The 27,460-nt window shown below is 41.2% G+C and overlaps 1 protein-coding gene across 1 annotated transcript in view; it reads right to left on the bottom strand.

The window, feature by feature from the left end:
* Positions 1-23,651, bottom strand: part of KCTD16 (potassium channel tetramerization domain containing 16) — a 257,528-nt gene extending 233,877 nt beyond the window's left edge. Inside the window, exons 1-2 of the mRNA XM_066272877.1 lie at positions 23,401-23,651; positions 21,886-23,025 (exon numbers count right to left, since the gene is read on the bottom strand). Coding sequence (XP_066128974.1) covers positions 21,886-22,717 — 832 coding nt within the window. The 5' untranslated portion in view covers positions 22,718-23,025; positions 23,401-23,651. The remainder of the gene's footprint in view (positions 1-21,885; positions 23,026-23,400) is intronic.
* Positions 23,652-27,460: the final 3,809 nt, after the last annotated feature.

The raw sequence follows: 27,460 nt of genomic DNA, 5'->3' as shown, positions 1-27,460 counted from the left end.
TGAGTCTCTCTCTTCTTCTCTCTGTAGTATCTCTAGTTGCCTGTCTTCTATGCCACTAATTCTCTCTTCTATCTGGCCTGTTCTATTAAGTAAGCTTGTCATCTCATTTTTCAGTTCATGTATTGAGTTTTTCATCTCTGTTTGGTTCCTTTTTATAGTTTCAATTTCTTTGATGGAAGTATTTTTTTGTTCATTAAATTGTTTTTTGAGTTCACTATATTGCCTTCTAGAGCTTTCTTGTATTTCACTGAGTATTTTTAGGACTTCAATTTTGAATTCCCTGTCATTTAACTCCAAGGTTCCCACATAATTGAAATTTTTTTCTAGAGAATTTTCATCATCTGTCTGAGCTACGTCTCTGTCTTTTGTATCCATGATATTTGATTTATTTTTCCTTAATGGCATTTGAGAGTTGTATTGTTAATAACACTAATAAGGGATAATTAAGAAAATAAAAGTTGAAAAAATACAGTGAAAAAATGAAAATTCTATAATGATAATTGGAACAAAAACTACAGAGAACAAGGAGTAGGAACTGAGGAGAGATGACAAAATAGAGAAAAAGTGAAGTCAAAAACAAGGAAAATGTCACAAAGAAAAAGATGAGTCCAAAATATAATAATTCGATGAAAAATGACGATTGGATGAGAGCAAAAAAAAAAAAAGCAAAAAAAAAAAAGAAGAAGAAGAAATGAGAAGGGAGAATAAAGAGAAAGGATAAAAAATAAAATACAAAACAAAGAGAAAGAAAAAGGAAAAAAAAAACAGAAATAAAGATTTCTGAAATAAAACCCCCACAAGAAATAAGAATGAAAAATGTAACAACTGTAGAATATACAGTTCAGAATAATAAAAAAAGAAAAAGGAAAGAAATAAAAATGACAAAAAGCATTTAAAAAGTATAATTTTTTTGGTTTTTAGAGGTAACTTCTTCCTTTTTTTTCAGCAGGTAGCATTGTACTACAAGTTTTGCCTCTGTGGGGATCTTAGGCAGAGGTCTGCTGTTGTGTAACTTTGGCAAGGATGTAGTCTGGGCCTCAGGCCCATTGGCAGGTGGGGCTTTTTAGGGCTTTGCAATTATCTGGCTCTAGTAATGAGGGTCTCAGTTTTCCAGGCACTTCTCCACATGTCCTTCTGACTGGAGCTAGCAGCCTGGAGACTTAGCTGTGGGGTCTGCCTCAGCTATTGTCCTTGCAGCAAGGGAATCCATGCATAGCCAGGTCACTCCTCCAGTGCCACTCAAAGTACAGTTATGGGGAAGGCAATGGGAACCAGAGACACCAGTGGAAGCAGACAGGGCAGGGCACAGACCAAGGGCCAAGTTCCTTTTTGTTACACATGACAAAATTCTATGGGCCGGCAGGTTTATCTGGCATGCCTCAGCACACAGTAGTTTTAATCTCTATGGGCTTTTCTCACTTGTGCTGCTTGGTATCCTGCAACAATCTATATGTGTGTCCAACTCCCATAACCACACATAGGTGGTTGCAGCTGCTGTTCAGGCGCCCAGCCTGGACATTCTCAGGCCAGGGGTCTTGGCCTGTGTGCATGCCCAGTGCTGGAGATCATGGAGCTGGGAATGCCCAAAGATGCTGGCGCTCATGCAGGTGCCCAGCATTGTTAATCTCAGGCTAAGCTCCTCAGCCTGGGCACAGACATGCTCACTCCCCATGCTGGTGATACTAGGTGGAGCCACTAGTGCTGCTGGGAATACACCAAGATGCTGGCGCTGGCTCACATGGGCACCCTGTGCTAGTAATTTTAGGTGGGTCCCACCACCCGTGTGTGCCCAGTGTCCGCGATCTCAGGCATAACCAGTGTGTTCTTTCCTTTATTTGGGCGCCTGCCCTATCTCTGCTCCATCCCCACTAGCTCAGTCTCTCCTCTTCACCCCAGCTCCATACAAAAGTACCTCTACCTCAGATCAGCGTGGAAAGCAAAATGCCCTGTCCTCCATCTTATATATTCAGCCACTTTTTCACCCAATCATACCTTTGTCTGGTGTGTGTACATTTTGGGTGCTCCTAAGGTTGTTTTCTTCTCTGTGTTTAGTTGTTAAATTTGTTAAAATTTCAAGGGGAGAGATTGGGAGAATCTCTCACGCCACCATTTCTCTCACTATCATTATTGATACACCGTATTTTTTGCTCCATAAGACACACCTGTCCATAAGATACTCCTAGGGTTTTAAGAAGGAAAATAAGAAAAGAAATATTCTGAACCAAATTGTGTGTTAAAATATTTAATGAAATACCGTATTTCCTGCTCCATAACATGCATGGGCATTTTCCCCTTCACTTTTGGGGGAAAAATAAGTGCATCTTATGGAGCAAAAAATACAGTAAATGAATGAAGTTTTCTCAAACTTAACACTACTAGGTTTTCCCATACAGAAATTTCAAAGCAGCCACTAACAGTGACCTTGAACAAGTGAAACCTCTCTGAGCCTCAGTTTCTTGTGGCAGAGGTTTCATAAGGATTAAACAAGGAACACTTGACATGATACCTGACATAGACTTAAATAAAGGATAGTTATGATTATTATTATTAGCATCTTAGGGTTTACATAGATGCTACTGCTTACCTACGTTTTACTTGTCTGCTCAGGAGGACATCAGCTGCAAATTAAGATAGCAATTATTTGATTACATTGCATCTGCTTGTTTGGAAGAAAACTCATTTTCCCATAAAAGGAAGCGAATTACCAAGGCAAATCACAGGCTATAAAAAATATAAAAATATAGCTATGATAAAAAGAAAGTGTTCCTGCTGTTTTTATACGGAAGAATATGGCTTGTGTGAAGAATTATTTGTAAACATTCCCCAAAATAGATTTTTTTTGTTTACAACTAATTCTTCATGTCAGGATATAAAGCACCATTTCTACAAGAGTTTTTGCCACAGTTCCTTAAGCTGTGTGGAAGAAATACACACTATATTGATATAATAGAATAATATACCAACCTTAGGCTTAATTCACAGCACAGAAAACAATTCCAAACTACTAGGTAGAAAGCATATAAAGTCTGCTGTAAAGAGCATTTTCCATACTGTCTTTCCATAGCAATAACTTAAATTGCTTGTGTTGTTACAAAAAAATTATAAAGTAGATAGTTCAGGCAACTTTCCCGGTAATATACCAAAGATAGAAGCAAAATTAATTTATTTTTGCTCTACTTTTTCTAATAATCGCCTTTCTCCAGTTCATCCTTTATTGAGACTTGTCTTGAGTACTAGATGGAAGTCAAATGAAGATAAAAGAAATGAAAAGAAATACAAAGCTAAGAACCTTACCAAAAACGTAGAAAAGCAATTTTTCAAAAGATGCAAATTAACCATTTGATCAGAAGGTCTGGGTTAGGATTTTCCAAACAGTGACACTGGGCCCTAGGTTCCTTGGACTTGCTCCAAGGGCCATGCCACTGGTACAAAGGAAGAAAATGGGAATAGGGAAGAATGTCTTCCACCCAATTCTGGCTATCACCAAAACACCAACATTTTAAAAATTCTGTATATTATCTTCTACCTAGGACTTGATTTAAAATCTGGACACTCAGGAGGGGAAACAATCATGACATAATGTGCTTCCCCTCACCTCCCAGGATGCTCTCATTTTATATATCAAGTTTGTACTCTCTCTAGCATATAAGCTATGCATCAAGATCCCACCCAGCATTGTGGTTTAGGGGCTCCAATAAGCGATTTGTCTGTATCCATTTGGCCAGTACCTTCAGATCACAGTGCATAATCATTATACAAATGGGCAAGACCAAAATATACCCAACGTATCTCTGATTGTGTGCTACTCAATCTGAAATAATAATAGTACCAGTGCTGCAGTCCCATAAAAACCTGTTTGTTTATTGCAGCCATTGGTATCTAAATGCTTTAACAACTTTCTAAATAAACAGATTTAATCTCTTTCTTTTTGGGTATAGTTACCTTTCCTTAAGACGTTCTCTGAACATTCACCCAAACTAAGATAAAGTCTGCCTTAACAGCAGACATCTCATCAAGCAACAGAGTCACTTTACATGTCAGATCATTTGCTACTCAGCATCCTACAAGACAATTAAACAGGACCTCTATTCTTGTTATACAATTAAGGTACCAGAGGTTGCAGGAGTAAGGGCCTCATCAAAGCCAGGTTCCCTACTCCTTTCTATATTTTTTAACCTCTCTTTCAGGATTTAAGTTATTCTGTTATTTTTCCCCTCATTTATTATACTAACCGAGATTATATCTATACCTGCACAGATACGTACGTGTGTGTGCATATGCACACACAGGATGGAACAAAAGTAGATTTACAGCTGTGAGTAGGGAAAATACATTAATAAATAATCATACAAGGATAAACTCTGTGTTTTGCATACTCACAACTGCAAACCTACTTTTGCCCCACCCTATATATATGTTCAGCTACCTTCACCTTGAGAAGGAATCCTACTACAGGGTGCGGTGGGAGGATAGAGAGGAAAATCACTAGTGGAGTGTCTACTATGCACCTAGCACTGCACTAGGTGCTCAAGAGAGTGAATCAAATATAGTTCCTGTGCCCAAAGAGCTTAGTCTTCTGAAGGGAGAGGAAGAGAGAATAAAGTAAATCAAGCCAATAATTACAACACCGTGATGAATAGAGAATAATCAGGAAGACACTGGCAACCTCTGCAAGGAGAGTATCAGAAGGTTTTTCCCAGGGAATCCCGCTGGAGCCTGACTGTGAGGAGCAGCAGGGCTCAGAGACAAGGAGTGAAAGAAAGAGTGTTTGGGGAGAGGGAACCCAAGCGTAGTACGTTGAAGTGGGAAACAGACTGGCCTCCGGTAAGAACTGTCAAAAGGCAGGTGTGACAGAGGGATGAGAGCCTTCCAAAAGGACAGGAGAGGTGAGCACATCAAGAGAACTATAGAAATGGGTGTTACAGGTTTTCCTTCCCCTAAGGTCATGAGTGTGCACAGCGACCGTCCAGAGTGAACCAGTGGGCAGAAGCTAGACTTTCATCTCAATAGTGGGCAGGATCTGCTCTAATGGATCCATATTCTCAGTTCTTTCTTCCAGCTACTTGTAAGATGAACTAAAACAGTCTAGAGATAAAGGAGGGCCTGGCCACTGCAGAGACAAACTAATATGATGGAGACTTCCTCGCTCCCCTTTTACAGGGGAGTGTTCTGAGGTAGAAAGAGGTGGAGACACTTGCCCGAGCAGACCCTGGTAAGAAACAAGAGAACTAAGATTTTTATCCATATTGGTCTAATGTTGTCAGTGTATATAACCATAATTTCACTGTCACTCACAGGGGGCATCCATGGTTAATATCAAGGAAAACGGGGGGGGGGGCAAATTTCATTCACTTTACATTTCACATTTTCTTTCTTTAAAATGAGTGTTATCAATTTATGCACTCATTCAACACATGCTTACTGTGCTCCCCCGCCCCATGTTCAGCTCTGTGGGGGTTACTGAAAATGACGTGTGTGAGACTGACAAGGTAAATTAGAATCCGTCAAGTTAAAATAACGACACATACCATTTTGAGAATCATTATAAAAAGAGACTACAGACATAATTAAAGTATCTTTAAAATCAATCACTGGTCATCTAAGGCTATCATTTGGCTTCTGATTTTGCACACGTATACAACAAAGGTTTGAAGAGAACTGAAGAGTTTAAAAGGAAGGATAGCGGTCCCTGCAGTAACTAGATCTTTCACACAGATTTCACTGGGGGAATCTCATTAAATGGGAAATGAAATGATTGCTAAGGACCTTAATGTTCTCCTAAGTCATCCTAGGCCATAACTTTTATGACTTCATCAGCCAGCTAGTATCTTCAAATCAACAAATACATTCAAGATTTAAGCATTTTCTCCTCTCTCAGCATTGATATAAAACCTGGTTTAATTTTCTGATCCCCCAAATTCTGATTAGGAGTGCCCTCTCTATTCTCATATCAGTTTACACTTGCCTATCACACTAGATTGAAACTGCTCATTGCCTAGTGCAATCTTTTCCTGAACCATACACTTCATGAGCATATTGATCATATGCTTCTGGTTCACAGGTGACCCTGGAACCACATGCAGTCTCAGCTGCATAGTAAGTGTTCAATAAATATTTCTAGGAAAAGCATGTGAGCCAACCACCACTGAGGTATAGGAACCTGACACACAAAAGCAAAGGGCACAGCAAGGTCACAGCAGTGCCTGGCATTTACGCACATGGTCAGAGGGTAACAAACAGATTTCTGGGCAAGTAACTGAAGCAACACCTAAATTTACCTATGAAAGGAGGTCCTTCTGATGAAAGAATGTCATGATTGCTAGAAAACAATATTACATATATAGATATATGTAATATATATACACACATGTATATTACATATATACATATACATATGTGTGTGTATAGAATACACACTTATAGAGTGGTGCAGACAAAGGAAAGTTAGAAGCACCTAAAAGTTCCCATCAGTGAGGTCTGTGCACATGGTGAATCACTTTCCTGGCTGACTATGGAGAAGTACTAGGAATTCATTAGCACAAGGACTTTGTGAATCAAGATCTTGATTCTTTGAAAGGGAACCTCCTGCACATTTGGTGTAACTGTAAATGGGTGCAGTCACTATGGAAAACAGTATGGAAGTGCCTCAAAAAGTTAAAAACAGAACTACCATATGACCCAGCAATGCCACTTGTAGATATTTATCTGAAGAAATCCAAAACACTAATTTGAAAAGATATATGCATCCCTGTGTTCATTGCAGCATTATTTACAGTAGTGAAGATATGGAAGCAGCCTGACCAGGTGGTGGCACAGTGGATAGAGCGTCGGACTGGGATGTGGAGGACCCAGGTTTGAGACCCCGAGGACGCCAGCTTGAGCACGGGCTCATCTGGTTTGAGCAAAAGCTCACCAGCTTGGACCCAAGGTCGCTGGCTTGAGCAAGGGGTTACTCAGTCTGCTGAAGGCCCACAGTCAAGGCACATATGAGAAAGCAATCAATGAACAACTAAGATGTCACAACGAAAAAACTGATGATTGATGCTTCTCATCTCTCTCCATTCCTGTCTGTCTGTCCCTATCTATCCCTCTCTCAGACTCTCTCTCTGTCTCTGTAAAAAAAAAAATATATATATATATATGAAAGTAATCAGAATGTCCATCAATAGATGACTGGATAAAGAAAATTTGGTATTTATATACAATAGGATATTACTTGGCCATATAACAAGAATAAAATTGTACCATTTGCAACAGCATGGATGGACCTAGAGGGTATTATGCTAAGTGAAATAAGTCAGACAGAGAAAGACAAATGTCATATGACTTCAGTTATAAGTGGACTCTAAAGAACAATATAAACAAAACAGAAACAGATTCATAGATACAGAGAACAGACTGATGGTTGCCAGGTAGGAGTGTTGCGGGGTGAAAAGGGTGAAAGGAATTAAATAGTACAAATTAGTAGTTAGAAAATAGTCATGAGGATGTAAATACAACATGGGAAATGTAATCAATAATACTGTGGTGGTTCGCTTCGTAAGTTACCTCTAACCACTATACTGTACACCTGAAACTAATATAATATTGAATATTAACTGTCACTGGAAAAAAATTAAAAGAAAGACACTTAGTACATGGGAAACAAAATCTTGATTTGTTGCATACAGATATGGTATTTTCTATCCACCTTAACTAAACAACTCTAAAAAAAAAGGTGCTTTATATTATAAGGTCAGTCCTCAGTAAGGGTGAAACAATCAGATCTTTTCAAGTAAATAAATATTTTACATTATTGAGAATTCATGGGCCTAAAAATGGTCTTTAAAATGCTGAAAGTGGCCCTAGCCAGTTTGCTTAGTGGATAGAGTGTCAACCCAGTGTGCAGACATCCAGGGTTCAGTTCCTGGTCAGGGCACACAGGAGAAGCGGCCATCTGATTCTCTTCCCCTCCCTATCCACCTTCTCTCCCTCTTTCCATCTCACAGCCAGTGGTGCAGTTGGTTCAATCATTGGCCCTGGGCACTGAGGATAGCTCGGTTGGGCCCAGCACATCAGCCTCAGGTGCTGAGGATAGCTTGGTTGATTTGAGCATCAGCCTCAGATAGGGGTTGCCGGGTGGATCCCGGTCAGGGTGCAAGCAGGAATCTGTCTCATTATCTCCCCTCCTCTCACTTAGAAAAAATGTTGAAAGCATCACGCATTTTAGCATCAGTCATTACTGCTCCATGCCACAGGAATATCTATCCGGAAAAGCTAAGCAGAACTGCTCATTTTCTAAGGCATATTTTTCTTATGCAAACATGAATATCTTTTTATTTCACTGCAGCTTGACAAATTGTACAACTCCACACAGGTATACCTCTGTTTAAAGAAAAAAAAAGATATCTCAGCTAGTTAGCTAGAAAGTAACTTAATAAAAAATGAAATCTCTTTTCCATTTGCATTACAGTATAACTTTGCAGGCACATGCCCATAGGGAAATTTCTCCTGCTGATGTAACTGAATGCTTAAACGACACGAAAATTAGCCACGATGCTTGACTGGTGATTGGTGCTGTTCTGCCACCAACTTTTCTGTTTGGAGGATTTTCAGTTCTCCAAGTCTAGAGTAGTCCCTCGGTTTTAATTTCATGCCTCTGCCACCCTCTGACATCCAAATGACCCATGTCCCTTCCCCCAGTCACAATTTCTCTGCTGCTCCAGGGTCCCCGTTACAGGAAAGTCACCATTACCAGAGCCTGGTTTTCCTTTTCTCAATTTAGTTCTCTAAGTGTTAATATGGACAGTCTACAGTATTGTTTAAAACAATACACAACTGTCTGAAAGTCTCTTAAATGTGCTACCACATCTAAATTGGTCACTATGTGCTTATCCAGGGGTCCCCACACTTTTTACACAGGGGGCCAGTTCACTGTCCCTCAGACTGTTGGAGGGACAGACTATAAAAAAAGCTATGAACAAATCCCTATGCACACTGCACATACCTTATTTTAAAGTCAAAAAACAAAACGGGAACAAATACAATATTTAAAGTTATTCATTTGCCTCGTATTTTCATCAGTGTAACTAGTTCTCATTATAGCAGATATACTCACAATAAAAGATATCTATACATATATAAATTAAGATGGAAAAATTACTAGAACTTTCTACTTTGGAATAGGACTGAAGAATAAAATAGAACAGTATGAATTTCGTCACATGGAGCAGCTTTTTAAAATGGGTCACATGGTTCAGCCCCCATTAAGTCACTCTTATTTCCTTTTAATACCACACAGCATAGCAACTCACAGTGTGAGGAACATGTCTTGTTTTCATTCCCAAAACAATTTTAATGATCCTATTTCCAGTGGCACATTCAATAACCATTCATCATGAAGGAGAAGACACTCTCGGCTGAAATTCATAAAAGGTTATTCTAATTCGGCAGTGAATGAATATGTAATTTAAATTGGGGAGTAAAGAGGGACAAATATACAGTGATGGAAAATGATCTGACTTTGGGTGATGGGTAAACAACATAATCAACAGTTCAAATGCTATAGAAACGTTTACCTGAAACCTATGTACTCTTATTGATCAATGTCACCCCATCAAATTCAATTTTCTAAACGAAATTTTAAAAATAATAAATTGTATTCTTAATTTTTAATTCTACCACATAGTACTGTAGGTTCTGAAAAGCTACAAGTTAAAAACAAGGTGGGGAAAAAGCCACTAGTAATGACTTCCATCATGAAATAACCAGGGGGAAGAAAAGACATGTGTTTATTCAGATTTAATTAAAATAAATAGCTTGAATTTCCTCTTAAAAAGCTTCTTCAAGATGTTTTTGTTTGTTCGTTTCAATATGCATAGAATCAACAGACTGGGAAAAGTATCCAACACAACTTAGTAGAAAGAATCAGGTAAGCAATTAAGAGGAACCATCTGTGTCTCATCTGTGCCAGTATTTATAATTTACTAACACTTTCATGGCAATGACTGGGTGCCAGGCACTGTCATGACCACTCTATACATCTCAACCCACTTGATTTTCATAACAACCTTGAGAAGCAAGTATTACTGTTGCCATCTCCATTTTACAGGTGAAAAAACTGAGGCACGGGAGTAATATGCCAATGATCAAATAGCTAGGGCTTCAACCTTGAGCAATCTGGGCTCCAAAGCCACCATGTCATGCTGCCTCTCCGACATTAAAAAATGACACTGAATGTTTATGGAAGGTGGGGAGGAAGACATGAATCCATTAGCAGTAAGAAAATTAAGGTGACCTGCTCACAGCATACTCCATATTCTTGTAAAATTCCTTTCCTACTGGGGCTGTTTTCTCAATTTTGTGGCACTTTTCTGAATCCCGAGTCCCTCCTGGGTTATTCTTTAGACCTGGGCCCCACTCCAGCTACAATGTGCTCCTCCTTGGGTGAACCAAGTAAAAGGAGAGCCCAGGAGACTTTGCTGCTCATGTTCTCCTCGGTTCCCTTGAGCTAGAATCTCTGTGCAAGTGCTAAGAGCAGAGCATCTTTTGGTAAGAATTCCAATTCATATGTAAAGTGCTCAGCCTGGGACCAGGAGCACTCAGTGGTATTGGGACACACCACTATTATTACTAAACTGAAGAGAACTGCTCTTCGGTTCTCCCGTTAATAAATAATGTAATGATGTATTCAAGGCCGTGGCATCATGACCCTAACAGAGCTCCGCCATGGGCATTTGCTTTTCATTCTTCTGAGAAATATTTGCGGAGGTCCTACATTTTCCCCAGGTACTGTCATGATGAACATGACAGACAGGTGTATCTTCCCAGAGCTTACGGTACTCATGTTGGAGAGACAGACAAGCAAATAAGATATAGTATTATTTGTGCTATGGGGTGGCCTGACCTGTGGTGGCACAGTGGATAAAGCGTCAACCTGGAAATACTGAGGTTGCCGGTTCGAAACCCTGGGCTTGCCTGGTCAAGGCACATATGGGAGTTGATGCTTACAGCTCCTCCCCCCTTCTCTCTCTGTCTCTCTCTCCTCTCTCTCCCTCTCTCTCTCCTCTCTAAAAATGAATAAGTAAAATAAAATAAAAATTTGTGCTATGGGGAAGAAAAATAGGATCAGACGGGGCAAAGATAAGGGGTGCCTAATCCAATTACATGGCTAGGAAAGGCTTCCCCAAAAAGGCACCTCTAGAGTGGGACCAAGTATCCGGTTAATAAAGGCAGCTGAAGGCAGAGGAAAGATCGCTTACAAAATATATAGAAGGAACAAGTGCGTGACAGCATCCAGGAACTGAAAGAAATCGCAGATAGTCAAGGTTAAAAATGCAGCCGGCAGGATGGCAACACAGGATTCTAGGAAAGGAAGCAGCAATCAATTCATGAATGGCCATGATTCATGGCAAGGAGTTTGTATTTAAATATAAGAGCAGTGGAAGGCAATGAAGAACTTTAAGAGAGCAGTGACATGGTCAGACTCATAGTACAGAAATTTCACCACGTTTGCAGTAGAGAGAAAAAATCCAAAGGGGCCACAGACATGATGTGTGGGAATTTGCAGTTTCTTTGCAGCAGTCTAGAAAAGCAATGCTGCGGTCTGGCCCAGAGTGGGATCACTGGAAATGAAAAGAAACAGTGAACTAGAGAGAGACGAAGAAGAACCAGCAGGACTTGTCATAGACCGGAGAGTATATACGGCTGAGGAGAAGGAAGAGTCTGTGATGACAACCAGGTTTCATTCTTCCCCGAGCAATTGGGTGACTGAATTGCCACCAACTGAGATAAAAAAAACAAACACAGGGAGAGAAGCGGTTTGGGAAAAACAGATGAATGTAGTGGAGCTTTGGCACAGTTGAAAGAATCCAAGAATATAAGCTAGAATAACTAGGTTGCAAACTTTCCCACCCAAAATGACCCCCTACCCCAGTCAACAGGACCCAGTGCACATCTGGCTGGGCTCACTGCACCCTTATAGTAGCCCAGTCTAACGAGGAGAGCAGTAGAGGACCAGATTGTTCTTGAATGGCTGGAAAGACAAATAGGGGTCTTTTATTTTTATTCCTGCCTTATCATCAGAATCCACTTGGAAAATAAAGATAATAAATAGATACCAAATGCTATGTATCCATATAATAAATATTTAAAACCTAGCAATATAAAGGTGCCCTTCCTTGGCCTCCATAGCATATAGCTTTTCAGTCTGCCAAAGCAAATTACATGTGAACTTGCCATCACTCATGAAGTTGTCTAGCCAGAAATAATAAACTTAAATCTGATCGGGTCTCTAGCATCTATATAAATATAACAAATTCACAGGAAATATGGGGGTCAGAAAAATATGCATTTATGGTATTGCAGAGATAGAGACAGACCAGCATGACTCACAGTGTGGGACATTCGACATGACAGACAACTTGGTTTCTTCAAACAAACTGGAAAAGGATGGGGGTAGACAGAAGAGAAAAGGAGAGAAAAAGGGAGATTAAAACCCTGGAGCTTTAGCACAAAAGAATGCCTCCCCCCCCCTTTTTTTTTTTTTTTAGTATTTTTTCTTTTATTTATTTATTTTTTGTATATTTCTGAGGATGGGGATGGGGAGGCAGTCAGACAGACTCCTGCATGCACCTGACTGGGATCCACCTGGCATGCCTACCGGGGGGAATGCTCTGCCCATCTGGGATGTTGCTCTGTTACAACCGGAGCCATTCTAGCGACCTGGGCGGAGGCCATGGGGCCATCCTTACTGCCTAGGGTGGATTTGCTCCGCTGGAGCCTTGGCTGCGGGCGGGAGGAGAGAGACGAAGAGGAAGGAGAGGGGGAGGAGTGGAGAGGTAGATGGGTGCTTCTCCTATGTGCTCTGGCCAGGAATCAAACCCGGGAATCCTGCACACCAGGCCAATGACACCGACAGGTCTACCATATCATGCTTTTTACTTAAAAAAAAAAAAAATTACATTTCTTTTGAATGCTGATGAACAGGAGACACCAAATCTTTTTCACCTGCAAACTACTACCTTCTTTATTAGATCTAGCTAATAACACTGTTCTGTCTTTTTTCCAAATAGCTCCAGATATATGGAAAAGATTTATATAGGCGGATAGGGGTCCTCAAACCCCTCAGCGAGATCTTCTGAGAATGGCTTTTAAGATACCTAGAGGCAGAAAAAGCCCAATAGAGATCAGGGGAACTACCAGCTTTTAGGATACACCCTTAAAGGCTCCAACACCCCAAAGGGGTCTCATAGGATGCCATCTGGGTCCTGCTTCAATAGTGGAAAGGAAGGTCATTGAGCTAAAGCCTGCCAGGCTTACACGCCTCTGCTGTGAGGAAACAAGGACACTGGAAGGTGGGCTTCCCCCTCGCTCCTCTAAGGGAGGGTTCAGTCTCTTCCAGCCCTGCTCCAGCCACCTATGACCTAACCTTGCCCAGAAAGCTGGGGTTTGCCACTGAAGGCTGAAGGTGCCCAGGGCCGTCGGCCCCGTCTACGACACTGTGGACGAGCCTAGGGTATTTCTTCCAAGAAGCAGGTAAACTGATCTCATTCGCACAAGGGCCACTTAACTATGTTTTGCCTGAATAGTCAGGTTTTTTATTCTTCCCTCAAAGATCTCTGTTGTGGGTGTTGATAGTCCTATTTTCTGCTGCTTTGCTTAATATATAGTGTTTCCTTTATCCCTCCTACCTCAATGCCCCACTCATATTTCAGGCTGGGACCTACTCCTAATTTAGAGCTCTCTTTCCTCCTTTTGCCAACTTGTATTATGAATTTACCTTTGCCACCCAGCTTAGTGTATCCCAAGGTTCTCTTTACCAGGCCACAGTCGCAGAGCTCCAGGGAAAAGCAACCTGGTCTCAACTCTCCAGGCAGAGGAGAACAGAAGCTCCATATCCACGCATGCTGCAAATGGCTTTTTCCAGTCTACCTGAATCATTACCAGCTAGAAGCAGCGGTCATTGGGACTTGGACATGAGCTGCAAAGTATAGAATGGTGACAACAATTCCAGTGCCATGCGGACTTTTCCTGTGGGGAACTTTCCTGGACTCCTGCTCCCTGTGACAGCTCCTAACAGACTGAACTGTGGTTGGGTTGCATTTTTCAGGGATTTGGCATGGTGATGGGGCCAACTTGGACTTGGGGAACATGTTAAGGACACTACTCTTTTAGGGATTTTTGCTGTATTGGCCAAGAGTTTGCTTAAAGGCTTTTAATCACTGTAAAAAAAATAGAGGACTGGATGAAGAAGATAGGGCACATATACACCATGGTATATTATTCAGCTAGGAGAAATGGTGACATCGGATCACTTATAGAGGAATGGTGGAGTCTTGGTAGCATTGTGCGGAGTGAAATAAGCGAATCAGAAAAAAAAAGGAACTGCAGGATTCCATACATTGGTGGGACATAAAAGCAAGACTAAGAGGCATGGACAGGAGTGTGGTGGCTATGGGGGTGGGGGGAGGGAAGGAGGGAGAGGGGGAGGGGGAGGGGTACAGAGAGAACTGGATGGAGGGTGGCGGAAGATGATCTCTCTTCGGGTGATGGGTATGCAACAGAACTAAATGACAAGATAACCTGGAAATGTTTTCTTTGAATGTATGTACTCTGATTTATTGATGTCACCCCATTAAAATAAAAATTTATTTATAAAAAAAGACATTTAAGATATACATTTTACCACTTTGTTGCATATAAGTTATATGAATATGATTTTTTCTTCTTTATTATTTTTATTTTATTTAGAAAATTAAATGTAATGGGTGACATTGATCAATAAGAGTACATAGGTTTTGCCTGACCAGACAGTGGCGCAGTGGATAGAGCGTCAGACTCGGATGTGAAGGACCCAGGTTCGAGACCCCGAGATCACCAGCTTGAGCACAGGCTCATCTAGTTAAAGCAAAAAGCTCACCAGCTTGGACCCAAGGTCGCTGGCTTGAGCAAGGGGTTACTTCATCTGCTGTAGCCCCACGGTCAAGGCACATATGAGAAAGCAATCAATGAACAGCTAAGGTGTCACAACGAAAAACTAATGATTGATGCTTCTCATCTCTCTCCATTCCTGTCTGTCTGTCCCTATCTATCCCTATCTCTCTGTCTCTGTAAAAAAAAAAAAAGTACATAGGTTTCAAGTAAACATTTCTATACCAGTTGAACTGTTGATTAGGTTGTGCACCCATCACCCAGAGTCAAATCATTTTCTATCACTGATATATTTGCCCCCTTTTTAGTCCTCTCCCTCCAACAAAGAGAAAGGAAATAGCAACCAAAGGTAATGAATGGACCTCATCTGGATCTTGATCAAAACAAGCCAACTTTTTGTTTCTTAGTTTTTCCATTGATTTTAGAGAGTGGGGGGGGGGAGTGAAGAGACAGAGAGAGAGAAAGCAAGGGAGAGAAAGAGGGAGAGAAGCATCAACTCATTGTTCCACTTAGTTGTTCCATTTTGGTTGTGGTTCTCATTTGGTTGATCGCTTCTCAAAGGTGCGCTGACTGGGGATCGAGACCAGTGATTGAACCCATGACCTTGGCACACCGGGACAATGATCTATCCCCTGATCCACTGGCCAGAGCCTCAAACAAGCCAACTTTAAAAAAAATATTGTGAGAAAATAAAAGGTTTCAACATCAACTAGCTATTAAATTATAGTAAAGAATTACAGCAAGTCCTCAAACAACGATTATTGTTCAACGCCATTCCATTATATGTTGATGAGATCCCACAGGAACCTAACTCTTGTTTATACCACTTAGCCTATGGGAAAATTAGTTTCACTAATCATTTTGCCTAAAGTTACAGAACCTATCTCTGATGTTAAGTGAGGACTTACTGTGTTAATTTTGCATGTGATAATTGCATTGTGTTACTTTTTTTTAGTTCATTTTATTTTGGAAACTATAGTATAGTATTTGTGAATGTATAAAATGATTGCTGTATGAGAGTTGCTTCAAAATAATCCAGTGCACACAGGAAGGAAAGTAGGTAGGAATATATATATATATATATATATATATATATATATATATACACAAACATATATATAAACAAGATTGGTCTTGTAATAATCATAATTATTAGAGCTGGGTATCTCAGCATTTGGATGCATTTTAAGATTTCTGCACTAAAATTTTTTAACTGACTTGCCAAGAAACCCAGCACTTGAGGAAAGCTCCAGCAAGGACAAAAGAAAAAGAACACCAGTCCATGCTGCGGCAGGAACTGAGCATTCACCTATCGGTTTCTGAAGGAACCTCTTGCTGTGCATTGGACTGGCACTCTCTCCTATGCAAGTCACTGCTCTCCACAGTTCGCATTTGGAGGTGTTCCAAATGGAGCTTTGTAGCACATTATCAGCAATTTCCATTTCTAATTCCTTTGATAAAATTCAAACTTTATTAGACTGTCAGAAGCATTTGGTCTTCTCTTTCCAGTTGTGTTTTATTTTAACATATCGAGGCACTTGGGGGCAATCTCAGAGACCTCCCTTTCCTGTCCATATGTAGATACTTCTCTTGCTGCCAAATTCATTCAGCAATGCTACAGACCTAGGAAGAAACTAGTTTTTATTTTTTGGAAGAAACTACTTTAATTGTTTTCCACAGAGATTGCACTCAGTTAATATGTCTTGTTTGGCATGAAAAAGAAAACATGACAATATAAATATAAAATGTAATAAAACATTTTACTAACATGGTTACATCACTGTTATATTGAACCCAATGTTCAGAGTACAGCATCTTAAAGACATAGGAAGAAATTATAGCTACCATAGCCATCCAATATCTGCCCAAGTATGGGTCTAACCTGACTTTATGATGAAGCTTTACACTTAAATGGTGCTATATTTTTCAATTAAAACACCTCAACTTTTTTTTCTGTATTTTTCTTAGTGGTAGCAGGGAGGCAGAGAGACAGACTCCCACATGCGCCCGACTTGGACCCACCCTGCATACCCACTAGGGGGCAGTGCTCTGCCCATCTGGGGCATTGCTCTGTTGCAACTGGAGCCATTTCAGTGCCTGAGGCAGAGGCCACAGAGTCATACTCAGCACCTGGGCCAACTTTGTTCCAATGGAGCCTTGGAAGCAGAAGGGGGAGAGAGAGAGAGGGAAGGAGAAAGGGTGGAGAAGTATATGGGTGCTTCTCCTGTGTGCCCTGGCCAGGAATTGAACCTGGGACCTCCACATGCCAGGCCGACGCTCCACCACTGAGCCAACCAGCCAGAGCCAAAACATCTCAACTCTTAAGAACACTACCTTCCAGCCACACAGTCACCAGATCTTCAACTATGAAAAGGTTTCTTATGTACAAAAGCCCTTAAGAAAAGAACACCGTGCTTTGAAAGTATCCTAAATATAACAGCAGAATTTTTACTGACAGCAGTCTTGGTTAAAACACAGAGAGAAAGAACGTGAAAGCAGATATGACTAAAACAGGAGGAAGAAAGCCCCTAGGTAGTAAGACAAAAAGTCATCACAGAAAGCGATGTCAGTGGTGAAAGAGACCAAATCTTCACAATTAGCTTGTTCTGTTGCTTCATTTTGAATGTGCCAACTCCTATCTCCATGGGCAACAAAAATTGAAGTTAGCATTGGTATCTTTCAATTAGCCAGGAGAAAAAGAACTAGAATTATTTCAGATTAGATGCAGTTCCACCTGTTTTCCTATTAAAAATACACCCACTTATGGAAACTTAAAAAAAAAATTTTTTTTCAATTACAGTTGATATTCATGACCCAGAATTCCACTTCTGGGTATAGTTATATGAAGAAATCCAAAACACAAATTCAAATATATATATATATATATATATATATATATATATATATATGGACCCCTATATTCAGTGCAGTGTTATTTACAATAGCCAAGATATGGAGGCAGCCTAAGTGTCCATCAATAGACGAGTGGATAAAACAAATGTGGTACATACATAAATACGATGATACGTTATTCAGCCATAAAAAAAGAATGAATGAAATCTTACCATTTACAACAACATGATGGACCTAGAAGGTGTGAGGCTAAGTGCAGTAAGTTAGAGAAAGACAAATACTATATGATTTCACTTTTTGAAGCTTGTAAAGCCAGTGTTGGGTTATTCACAGTGGCCAGAACCATACATTCCTTTCCAATGCAAGGCTGTGCAACTGAGAAATCATCCCTGATCTACTTTTCTCCAACACCTCATCTCATTCAGCAGCCCTGAACATATCTTACTGTGCAGGCAAAAAGCAATTTAGAGACTTTTGTGGCAACAACCCTTTAAATTTAAGGAAACGAAGTAAAGGGAAGAAAGGTTAAAATGTACCTACAAGAAGCAATTTGTTGAAAAGGTGATGAATTGGTGTCTCTAGAATTCACAGAACTCAGAGTAAGCGTCCTGTGAATTAAACTCCCTACTTGTGGGCATGTTATCACAGTTTTATGAGAGGCAAATGCCTTTCAATCTGAGTGCTTTCAGGTATTTGTCTGAAGTAACTCACTCCTGAGTAGGATTAAGGAAATGTGCATAATTCTCTCCAACCCAGAACAATCTTCCCGCTCTGTCTGGGATTGGAAGATGGCTCTAAATAAGAGGTTCATTTATTTCCATGCACCTGTGATTTTGTTCCTAAGTGGTGTGAATGGCTATTGAGTATCTAGTGCAAAATCAGGACTTCTCTTTTCCAAATTACTTGGCTCCCATTTCATTTAGAGGTGAATCAAGACGGCATTCTCTGATGTGTCTGATACTGCCTTCTACACAACACTTGAAGAGAGAAGAGGTAATTATTTAGCTAGTTGGGTGGGAAAGAAGGAAAGGCACCTTTCTCATTGTTTTAAACTAAAACAAAGGAGGTATCTAAAATACTCTATGAAGCAGTTCTAAAATAGGCATTTCTGTGTTCCTGTATCACACTTTCTTGGTTGCTGATATGTGAATCATAATCCATAGCATCTCACATAGCACATTTTGGTGGCTACGCAATGTTTACCCATTGGTAACACTGGTGGGTAACAAACCCGTTTCTTACTGCCCTCTGAAAAACAGTACAAGTATCTGTTGACTTTAATTGTTTGTAATTCTACCTTACCTAACACGCTCAGTCAAAACTACCTGATGCTGACCAGCAAATCTCAGTCCACATGAGGAGTAAACAAGGCAAGAATCTAGCCTGTTAATAACACAGGGAGATACTGGTCTCTCATTTTTCCCTTGGAAAACTTGGGGGAAAAAACAGATGAGGAAGGGTGTCTCCCCATGACTGTCAACCACTATGTGCAATATATTATTTCCTCAATGTTTATTTTTTTTACTGTGATATGGATCCAGGCAAAGTAACTCTGCATTGTCCTTGAGTTATTAGAAGAGTCTGGTTGCTTGGAGTTAATTCCTCTGATCTTGGATCTAAGGAGTCACTTTCTCTCTCTCTCTCCTCTCTCTCTCTCTCTGTATGTGTGTGTGTGTGTGTATGTAATGTACATACTTATTATATAAAATTTAACCTAATAACAAGTTGAGTTGTTCTGCAAAGAGCGTGTGTGTGTGTGTGTGTGTGTGTGTGTGTGTGTGTGTGTTGGTTGGTTTTGTGAGGATGCAGGGGCACTTCCTAGGATGCTGCCCTTTGGAATCTGGCAGGCTGCAGCTCCTGCACTCTGAGCTCTTCACTCAGCATGTGCACAAAAGCCTGGGCTTTATAGCTTTTGGTGGGGCTCAATGGGGCTAGGGTTTGCTCACCAAAGACTGTATCTAAAGTCAGCTTTAGAGCACCTCCCAATAGTTTTGGCCCATAACAGGAGCACAACAGCTTGATGAATTAATGCTTATATAGGCATAGTTGGCAGCTTCTAATTAAATAATCATGGCTAAGCAGCTGCATGAAAGCTGTTATGCACCCTAGAAATCCAGCTGTCAGTTTTGTTGGTCCTAAGACAGAGGAAGAGTTAACACTGAGCTCTGGATGTTAGGCACAAAGGGGAAGTATATCATCACAACATACATGCGGTGCACTATAAAGTTGCTGTGTGTGTTGTGTGTGAGTCTGTTCATGGACAGATGAAGAGCAAACTGCCCCTCAGTAACCTCTCAGCAGTCCAACAAAGAAAGAAGCGATTATAAGATTCGGAGAACAGAGCCCAGTCCAGAGCAACCTAAAGAGGGCACAATGTTAGTTCGATATGTATGAGTCTTTGATGGGCACAGGAATGTTCACTGAGCTAGGAGGTAAATGTACTTCAGGTTCTGGGTCTCATTTAGATGAACAAATGATTAGAAATCGATTGTGGTTTTTTAGGGGGGGGTAGAGCTAGTATGTTTTTACTTAACTGAAACTTTTTTAAGATGCTGATTTCAAATATTAGAAATTTAAGAACAAGGTAAATATCACAAACCTAGATTTGCATTCCAAGGTGCATTTTTTCCAAAAAGTGAGAATATATTTGTTCTACAGAATCACAAATAATGTCAGCTTCCTTTACAGAAGACTAAAAAGCTGGAATCTTATCTCTATACTAGTGGGAAATTCACCCAGCCCAGAGGGAGATATAGAATATAGATAAAGCCACAGATAGGGTTATTGGACCAAATCATGCCTGTTACTACACATCAGCACTCTCCAGAATGGGTGGCTGACTGCATGTGTCTACACAGGCTGTCCTTTCTATATGAACCATACGACTTCACTTCTAAACACCCAACACGTGACAGCTCTGTACAGAACATGCTTCCCACTGAGCAATTCACCAGGGTTCCCTACACCATCTCCAAAGAAATAAACACAATTATAGGCAACAATGAGTCCAAGAAATTCATTTGTACCTTTATGTTTAAATAAATTCAGACATTTTAACCCCCTAACTGTATGGGTTTGCCTTAAAGTAAGGAGAGAAAATTGAATGTTAACACTAGAAACATTACTTATGGATTCACTTCCCAACTCCCAGGCCTGTTGAATATCAGCAGTGAAATCAAACTATGAACTTTATAGATGGACTTACTGTTCTCCTTTCAGAGGTCAGTGGCTTATAATTTATCTAAAATAATGACATTTCATAAAACAAGGCAATCTGTACCGAAAGTTGTCATTTAAGCAAATGAACTGACCTCTAGGAAACCTAACTAAAAAGCTTCATCCAACAGTTTCCTTTATTCCCCTCTGGTTTTCTTTGATGTCAGTCATCGTATCACCTCAGCTGTCTAGATGTTTGCATGTGATTGACAATTCTCAAGGTTCTAGCTCCTTTTAGATGCATCTTAAATGAAGTTCAGCTTAATTTAGTCTGCAGTGCAACTCAAGTCTCAGTACAAAATACTAAAGAATCAAATAGCAGATTTGCAAAGCCTATAAAAGCAAATTTTAGACTTGAGTGGGGGGGGGAGCAGAGGGGTCTTTCATCAGTCTATACTGCCATCTAGCCAAAACCACATCATTCGGTATAACATTCATTTGTGTTTTCAAAGCCCATGTTGAAAGCAAGTCTTCAGAAACCAGCTTAATAGACCCCAAAGTTCAGATAAAAGAAGAGACAGCAGCTCTTCATCCACCCTGAGTCTAACAACCTCCGCGAACCAACAGCCAAGTTCTAACCATCGTCTTATCTTCACAATTCAATATTTGGCAAACAGATACACATGTCTGTTTTCATTCCACATAATATCTAGACCAATATCATTTGCATCTTCTGATTTTTGAGGCCTTTGAAAATTCTTTGACCTCACTGAAAAAACAGATAAAAGGTTCTTTAGGCAAGACATGAGAATTGAATTACATGTTCTAATACTCAAGTTATACCTCAAGTTAAAGAAAAAAAAATCCCAAAACAGTATTCCATAGACATTGACTGAACACAAAGACCAGACACATCTGTAAAGAGAATCGATACACAGGAAAAATACAAAGAACCTTTGCACTTACGGTAGAAGACATACTCAGTGTAGCTTGACCAGATCTTGTCATCTGTATACTGGTTGACGAAAGATGCTGTCACTGAGGAGTTACAGGCCACCATGTGGAATCCACACTCTGACAACATATCAAAAGCCCTTTCCAGATGCTTGAATTTGAGATAAAATCTGGAGGTGTATCTTTCTGGGGCTCGGTCAGGGTCTCTGCTCTCATTCAAAGTGTCTCCAAAGACCTCCTTTGCCAAGGAAATCCTTCCACAAACCAAAATCCGGGGAACTCTCCGAAACTTGGCATCTGCCTGCCCCTCTCTGCCCATGGTGCAGGACCCCCTGTAACCCACGGTAATGAAACCCCACTTGCGGTCGGCAGGGAGCAGTGTGGAAGGGGGGCAGATTCTCGTGTCGCTTCCTTGGGAGGCATCTTCAAAATCACTATGGCAGAATTCCTCCGGGCTCTGCTTGATTTCCTCAGGGGTCAGGAGTTTGACCAAGTCTGGGAGCTGGAAGTACTCAGCTTCCCTTTTCAGTCTTCCTCTTTCTGGAAAGTGATCAGGCAGGACGACCTGCCTATCCCTGAGATAGTCCAGAATGTAACGGAACAAGAATCCATCTCTGTCAATAAAAAACCTTCCCTTGGAGTCCTTGGCCAGATCGTTAGCCGTGTCTCTCTTTGGGGAAAACATTTTCCACAGGAGGGAATGAGGGACGCTTATTAATGTGGAATGGCGAGTGAAATAAACCTGACCCCCAACATTCAGCTCCATGACCTCAGGGAAGCAGTTGGGAACTGCAGCCCCTTGTTCTCGAGGATAATAACGACTACAGTTTCCACTCAGAGCCATTGCCCCCTTCTTTTTCTGTTCCTTCGATTCTGATTTGAAGGTACAATCCAAAGGAGTCACAACCTTATCCTTCACATCAACTTGTAAGGGAGGAAGAAGGATGCTAACTTGTTAAAAACGACCTCCTCTTACCCCAGTATTTTTCCCCAAGAGAGCAAAATTTAGAAGAGTCCACAGGTGAAGTAGTTTAAAGCCTGGCTGGTGGGAGCTATTATTTCATGGAATATATAATCAACTCATCTCCGTTCGATCTTCCCCCAGGCTCCGTAGACAAGGCAGGCCAAGTCCCCAGTCACTCAGAGATCTGTCTAAAGGAAAAGAGGGAAAATTATTCCCTCAAACCCAGCATGAGTCAGAAAAAGAGAGAGCTGCTATAGAGGGGAGAGGAGAGGAAGGGAGGGAGGAGGAGGGGGGAAGAGAGAAAAAGGGAGGGAAAGGGAGGGAGGGGAGGAGAGAGATTATTTTACATAAGCAGCCCTGGAACTACTGATTTCAGCCCTTCAATAAAACAGCTTCTCTCAAGCTATTCTGTATCTACATGTTTATCCATACATCTCTGTCTCCAGCAATGAAAACATTTCTATTTGTATTTCTGCATTAAAAGGGAATATGCAATTTTCATCTTATAAAAGGGGATTTTTCATTTCAGCTGGACAGGAAAATCCATAAGCCTCAAAACTTACCTTAGTGGGTGCTGGAAACTCAGTCCTGTGAAGAAATACCCATTTGTAAAACAGTCAGAATGCACTGCCACAAGGAGCCCATCAATGAAAAGTGCCAGAGAGCTGTGCTTGTAGAAAATAATCATATATATTTATATAAATGTATATTTGTATGTATGTTTGTATGTATATATTCACTTCCAATCTCAAGTTAAAACAAGTCACAAAAAAGTTAAACCGTGATGAGAGGTGATTGGGTTGAAGGAGTAGAGAAAAATATTCAACCAAAGCGTCTCCAGGAAAAAAAAAAAAATCAAACCTTCAGCAAGAATCCTTAAACCATAAAAGAGTTGCAAAAGGTACCAGGGCTTAGAAGCTTTTCAGAACGCCCAGAAGCAGAAGGAAGGACAGAGGTGCTCTGCGGGGGTCCCAGGTAGCCACCCCACCTGCGGGCAAGGGCGAACGGGCTCCCATGTTCCCAGTCAGTCGGGAGCCGTTGGGGACGGCTGGGGACCGTTGGGAACCGGTAGGAGCCGGTGGAGCGGGTGGGAGCCGGTGCCTCCGAAGCGCAGAGATGCCGGCGGGTCCTGGGCTCGGGCTCGTCGGGCTTGTCGGGCTTCTCGGCGGGCGGCGGAGCTGGGCGGTTCCACAGTTCCCGGTGCAGTTGGGCTGCTGTTGTTTCAGCAGTGCAGGCAAGAAACCATCCAGGGAAATGACTATTACATCATCTTAAAGGAGTATGGCTTGGAGAAAGCGGAGACAGCTCCGAGTCACGTCCTCCTCGCTGACAGGTCGCCAGAACTGCACGGGGCCGCCGCGCGCCGGCCGTGGGCACGCGACTCCGGGCGCTCGGGCTCGGGGCGGGGACGCCGCGCTGCGCAGCCACTTCCCTCCCAGCCCCGTGCGGACGCCGGGAGTTTCCACGGGCCTTCGCTCAGCCTTTTCTCTTTAGACCCCCACTGCCACCTCCATCCTCCAGAAACAAGCCCCAAACCAGAGGAGAGCGAAACGCAAGTGATTTTTCACATGAAAAATCTACAAACCCTTTTTTGCACAGGCACTGAATTTCTGCTGAAGGGCAAATTTCCTCCCTAAAGCTTGTTAAAAAAAAAAAAAAGCACACAGTATGACTCCAACGTTCAAACTATAAAGTAGCTGGTTTTTGTTTAACAAAAGGGGATTAAACCATGTTCTCTCAAACACTGTCCATAAATAAAATAAGTACTAAATAAATATTTACAGTCTTTCTGGTATTAATGTTTTTTTCAAAAGAATACATGAAGCACCCCTACCCTCAGAATGCCCACAGTTGACACCGGTAAGTCATTATCTAGCTCACCTGTAAGAAGTTGTAACCCGCAACCTCTTTCTGGGGCTCTTTCCTCACTGAGCACCTCCTTGGCTGTGCCCCCAACCCCTCCCCACTCGTCTCAAGAGGTCTCTGGTGGAAGACAGGCCTGCTAAGAGATAGTTGACTCCTGTCCCAGAGGACTCCCTTAAGTGCATCATTAGAGTTTCAGGAAGGCATTTCCAGGGCAACCTAATCCACTAACAAAGTGCTTCCAGTTGATCCTGCCAGTCAATAATGGCCCCGCCAAGAGTTTACAGTAAGTCAGCCATTTCCCCTTCAAAACACCAGTGTCTTAGGACTCACATTCTTAATAAGAATATTGTCCTTCGTCTATGAATAGTCCATGTGAGCCACACTCCATCCCAAACAAATGCTATTTAAAAGAAAAAAAAAAGAAGGAAGTTGAATTAGATACATTTTACCCAATACATGTGTTTATTGCCAATTGCCAACTCTCCCCTCAAGATTTCGCTTGAAAAGACTCAGCAGTCAGATGAATTTCTAGTTTAACAATCTTTTCTTTCAATGACTATCAGGTTATGGAATACATTCATGGTATTAGCTAACACTCCAACACCTGATTAAATTAGACTTTTTTTTCTTTTTTTTTTCACTAATGTATTAACCTGTTCTGGCCTCAATCATTGAGATCTTAAATGCTGGACCAATCAAGAGAACATTTATTATTTGATACACTTATATCGCCATCTACTGTCCCTAAGCTATCAATGCAGGTCTGTGTCGGGCAACTTAACTGAGCTAAAAGTTGGATTTTTTTTCCACCTTAACTTTAAAGTTTTTGTAGTGGCTTCAGTATTATCAGAAACACACTGTTCACCAGGATGAAAAAACAAACATTTAGTTGCCACCAGGTTAAGAAAAAAATAAGTCTGAACCTCACCTGTGAAGTTTTGGGTCTGGTTGTAGTTTAAAGTAAACAAGTATTATTTTATTTCCAACAAAGTAGAGCAGTGTATCATGACAATTTGAGATGGAGTGGAGGATGGGAGTAAGAAAACCACAGCCTTTGGAAACTAAAAGGAACTTGAGAAATGAAAATAACCAGCTTCTCAGAGAAGCTGGGGACCAGTGAGAGAAAACACCTCCACAGTCTCACGCAGCTGTGGAGCAGCGGGGTGGGGTTCAGCCCACTGCCCATGCAGTAGGATCAGTGTCCTGTTTTTAACCTTATATATTCTAGAATGGGGATACAGAAGAGGCAAAACAAGTTTTAGAGAATTTCAAGATTACTATACAGTTGGAAACAAAAAACAGCAAGTCATTTAAAAGACTTGTTAACGTGAAATTATATTATACGTTATATAACAAAGATAACAAAATACTACAATTACAAAAAAGAATATCATGAATTTCAAAAATAAGAAGCTCTGATCATTGATCTGGGTTTCACAGGTTAAGCTATTTTTGGTGACGAGTTCTTAACCTTTTCTGGGGAATGGAAAATGAACACATAAGCATAAACGTCTGCATTCCCCATCGGGGCAGAGCCTCTCAGCAAGAGCTATGAGAGAGAATGGGGGGGGGGGAGCACGTGGCCAGGGACTTATGTTCCCAGCAATCTGCAAACTTTGACTATGAACCTTCTCTTCGAAGTAAGATTGCATATACACTCACAGAGACACTCTCTGAGGATTGAAAAAATTCACTAGACAGCCTTAACCTTGTGACCCCATGGTTGGACCACACACCCTAAATTCGTAGTTTTTAATAAACCCTGTAAATACCATATTCTTTGCACAGTATTGCTTCATATTATTTTGTGTCAAAATTGTGAAAAAATAAACAACTGCTTTTGCTAGCCCCCTTTAGGCATACTTACTTTTTAATCTATCTGAAGCCTCAAGAAATTGAGAATGTTTGGCCTCTTTCCCACCTTTCTGAGAGACCAGGGAGTGGGTGAAGATTGGTTAACATCCTCTGCTCCATGCTCTTTCTTGTTCCTGCAGCGTCGTGGAGGTAAACAAATGAGAAGTGAGATTAGAGAAGACAACAGGCTTGGAGGAAACAAAGCGATATGACAGAGAGAATTGAACAGTGCTGGAGTAGGCAAGCGGCGGTGTGGCAGGGAGGCTGTCCGTAAGCCCGTGGCTGGGTGCCTCCCCCAGAGGCAAGAAGCCAAGTCTGGGCTGTAAGTGTAGTCCTGTCCTTCGTGTCAGCAGATAGCACTGCTCATGTTATGATTCTCTGCTGGCAGCTCTCTGCTGGAACACGGCAGGATACCAACCACACTTGCCCAAAAGCTGAACATAAAGCAACAGATCTCTCTTAGGGCAGAGCAAGGAAGAATGTTCCATACTGTTCTTAGTGATAGTCAAGCCTATAGAGCACATCAAGATACACCATGGGTAAATTGTGGAATTCATAAACTATGTCTTAGACTGTTTCCTGTTCCCCACTGACACACACCCCCATAGCTGAGTGCTGAAGAGTACATTCTCCAAAGGACAATTTTAATTCTGGAACAATGTGATCACTTCCCACATTCTCACTCCCAACCCATCTTTAGGTTTCTTCTTCCTATGAGCAGAGATCACTTTTATGCTGACTGTCTTTGTTATCAGGGAGGGAGGGAATTGATCTCATAAACTTACCCATACTAAGATACTGTGCACTCACTGTGTTAAGTGCCTCGAGGACTCCTGCATTATCATAATAGCTGCTGTTGATGGAGGGCTGGCCATCAAGCACTCAAAGCAGTCATTACCATCC

Source organism: Saccopteryx bilineata, chromosome 4 (assembly GCF_036850765.1).
Source record: "Saccopteryx bilineata isolate mSacBil1 chromosome 4, mSacBil1_pri_phased_curated, whole genome shotgun sequence".
Lineage (NCBI taxonomy): Eukaryota > Metazoa > Chordata > Mammalia > Chiroptera > Emballonuridae > Saccopteryx > Saccopteryx bilineata.
This window is presented reverse-complemented; position numbering and strand designations above follow the sequence as displayed.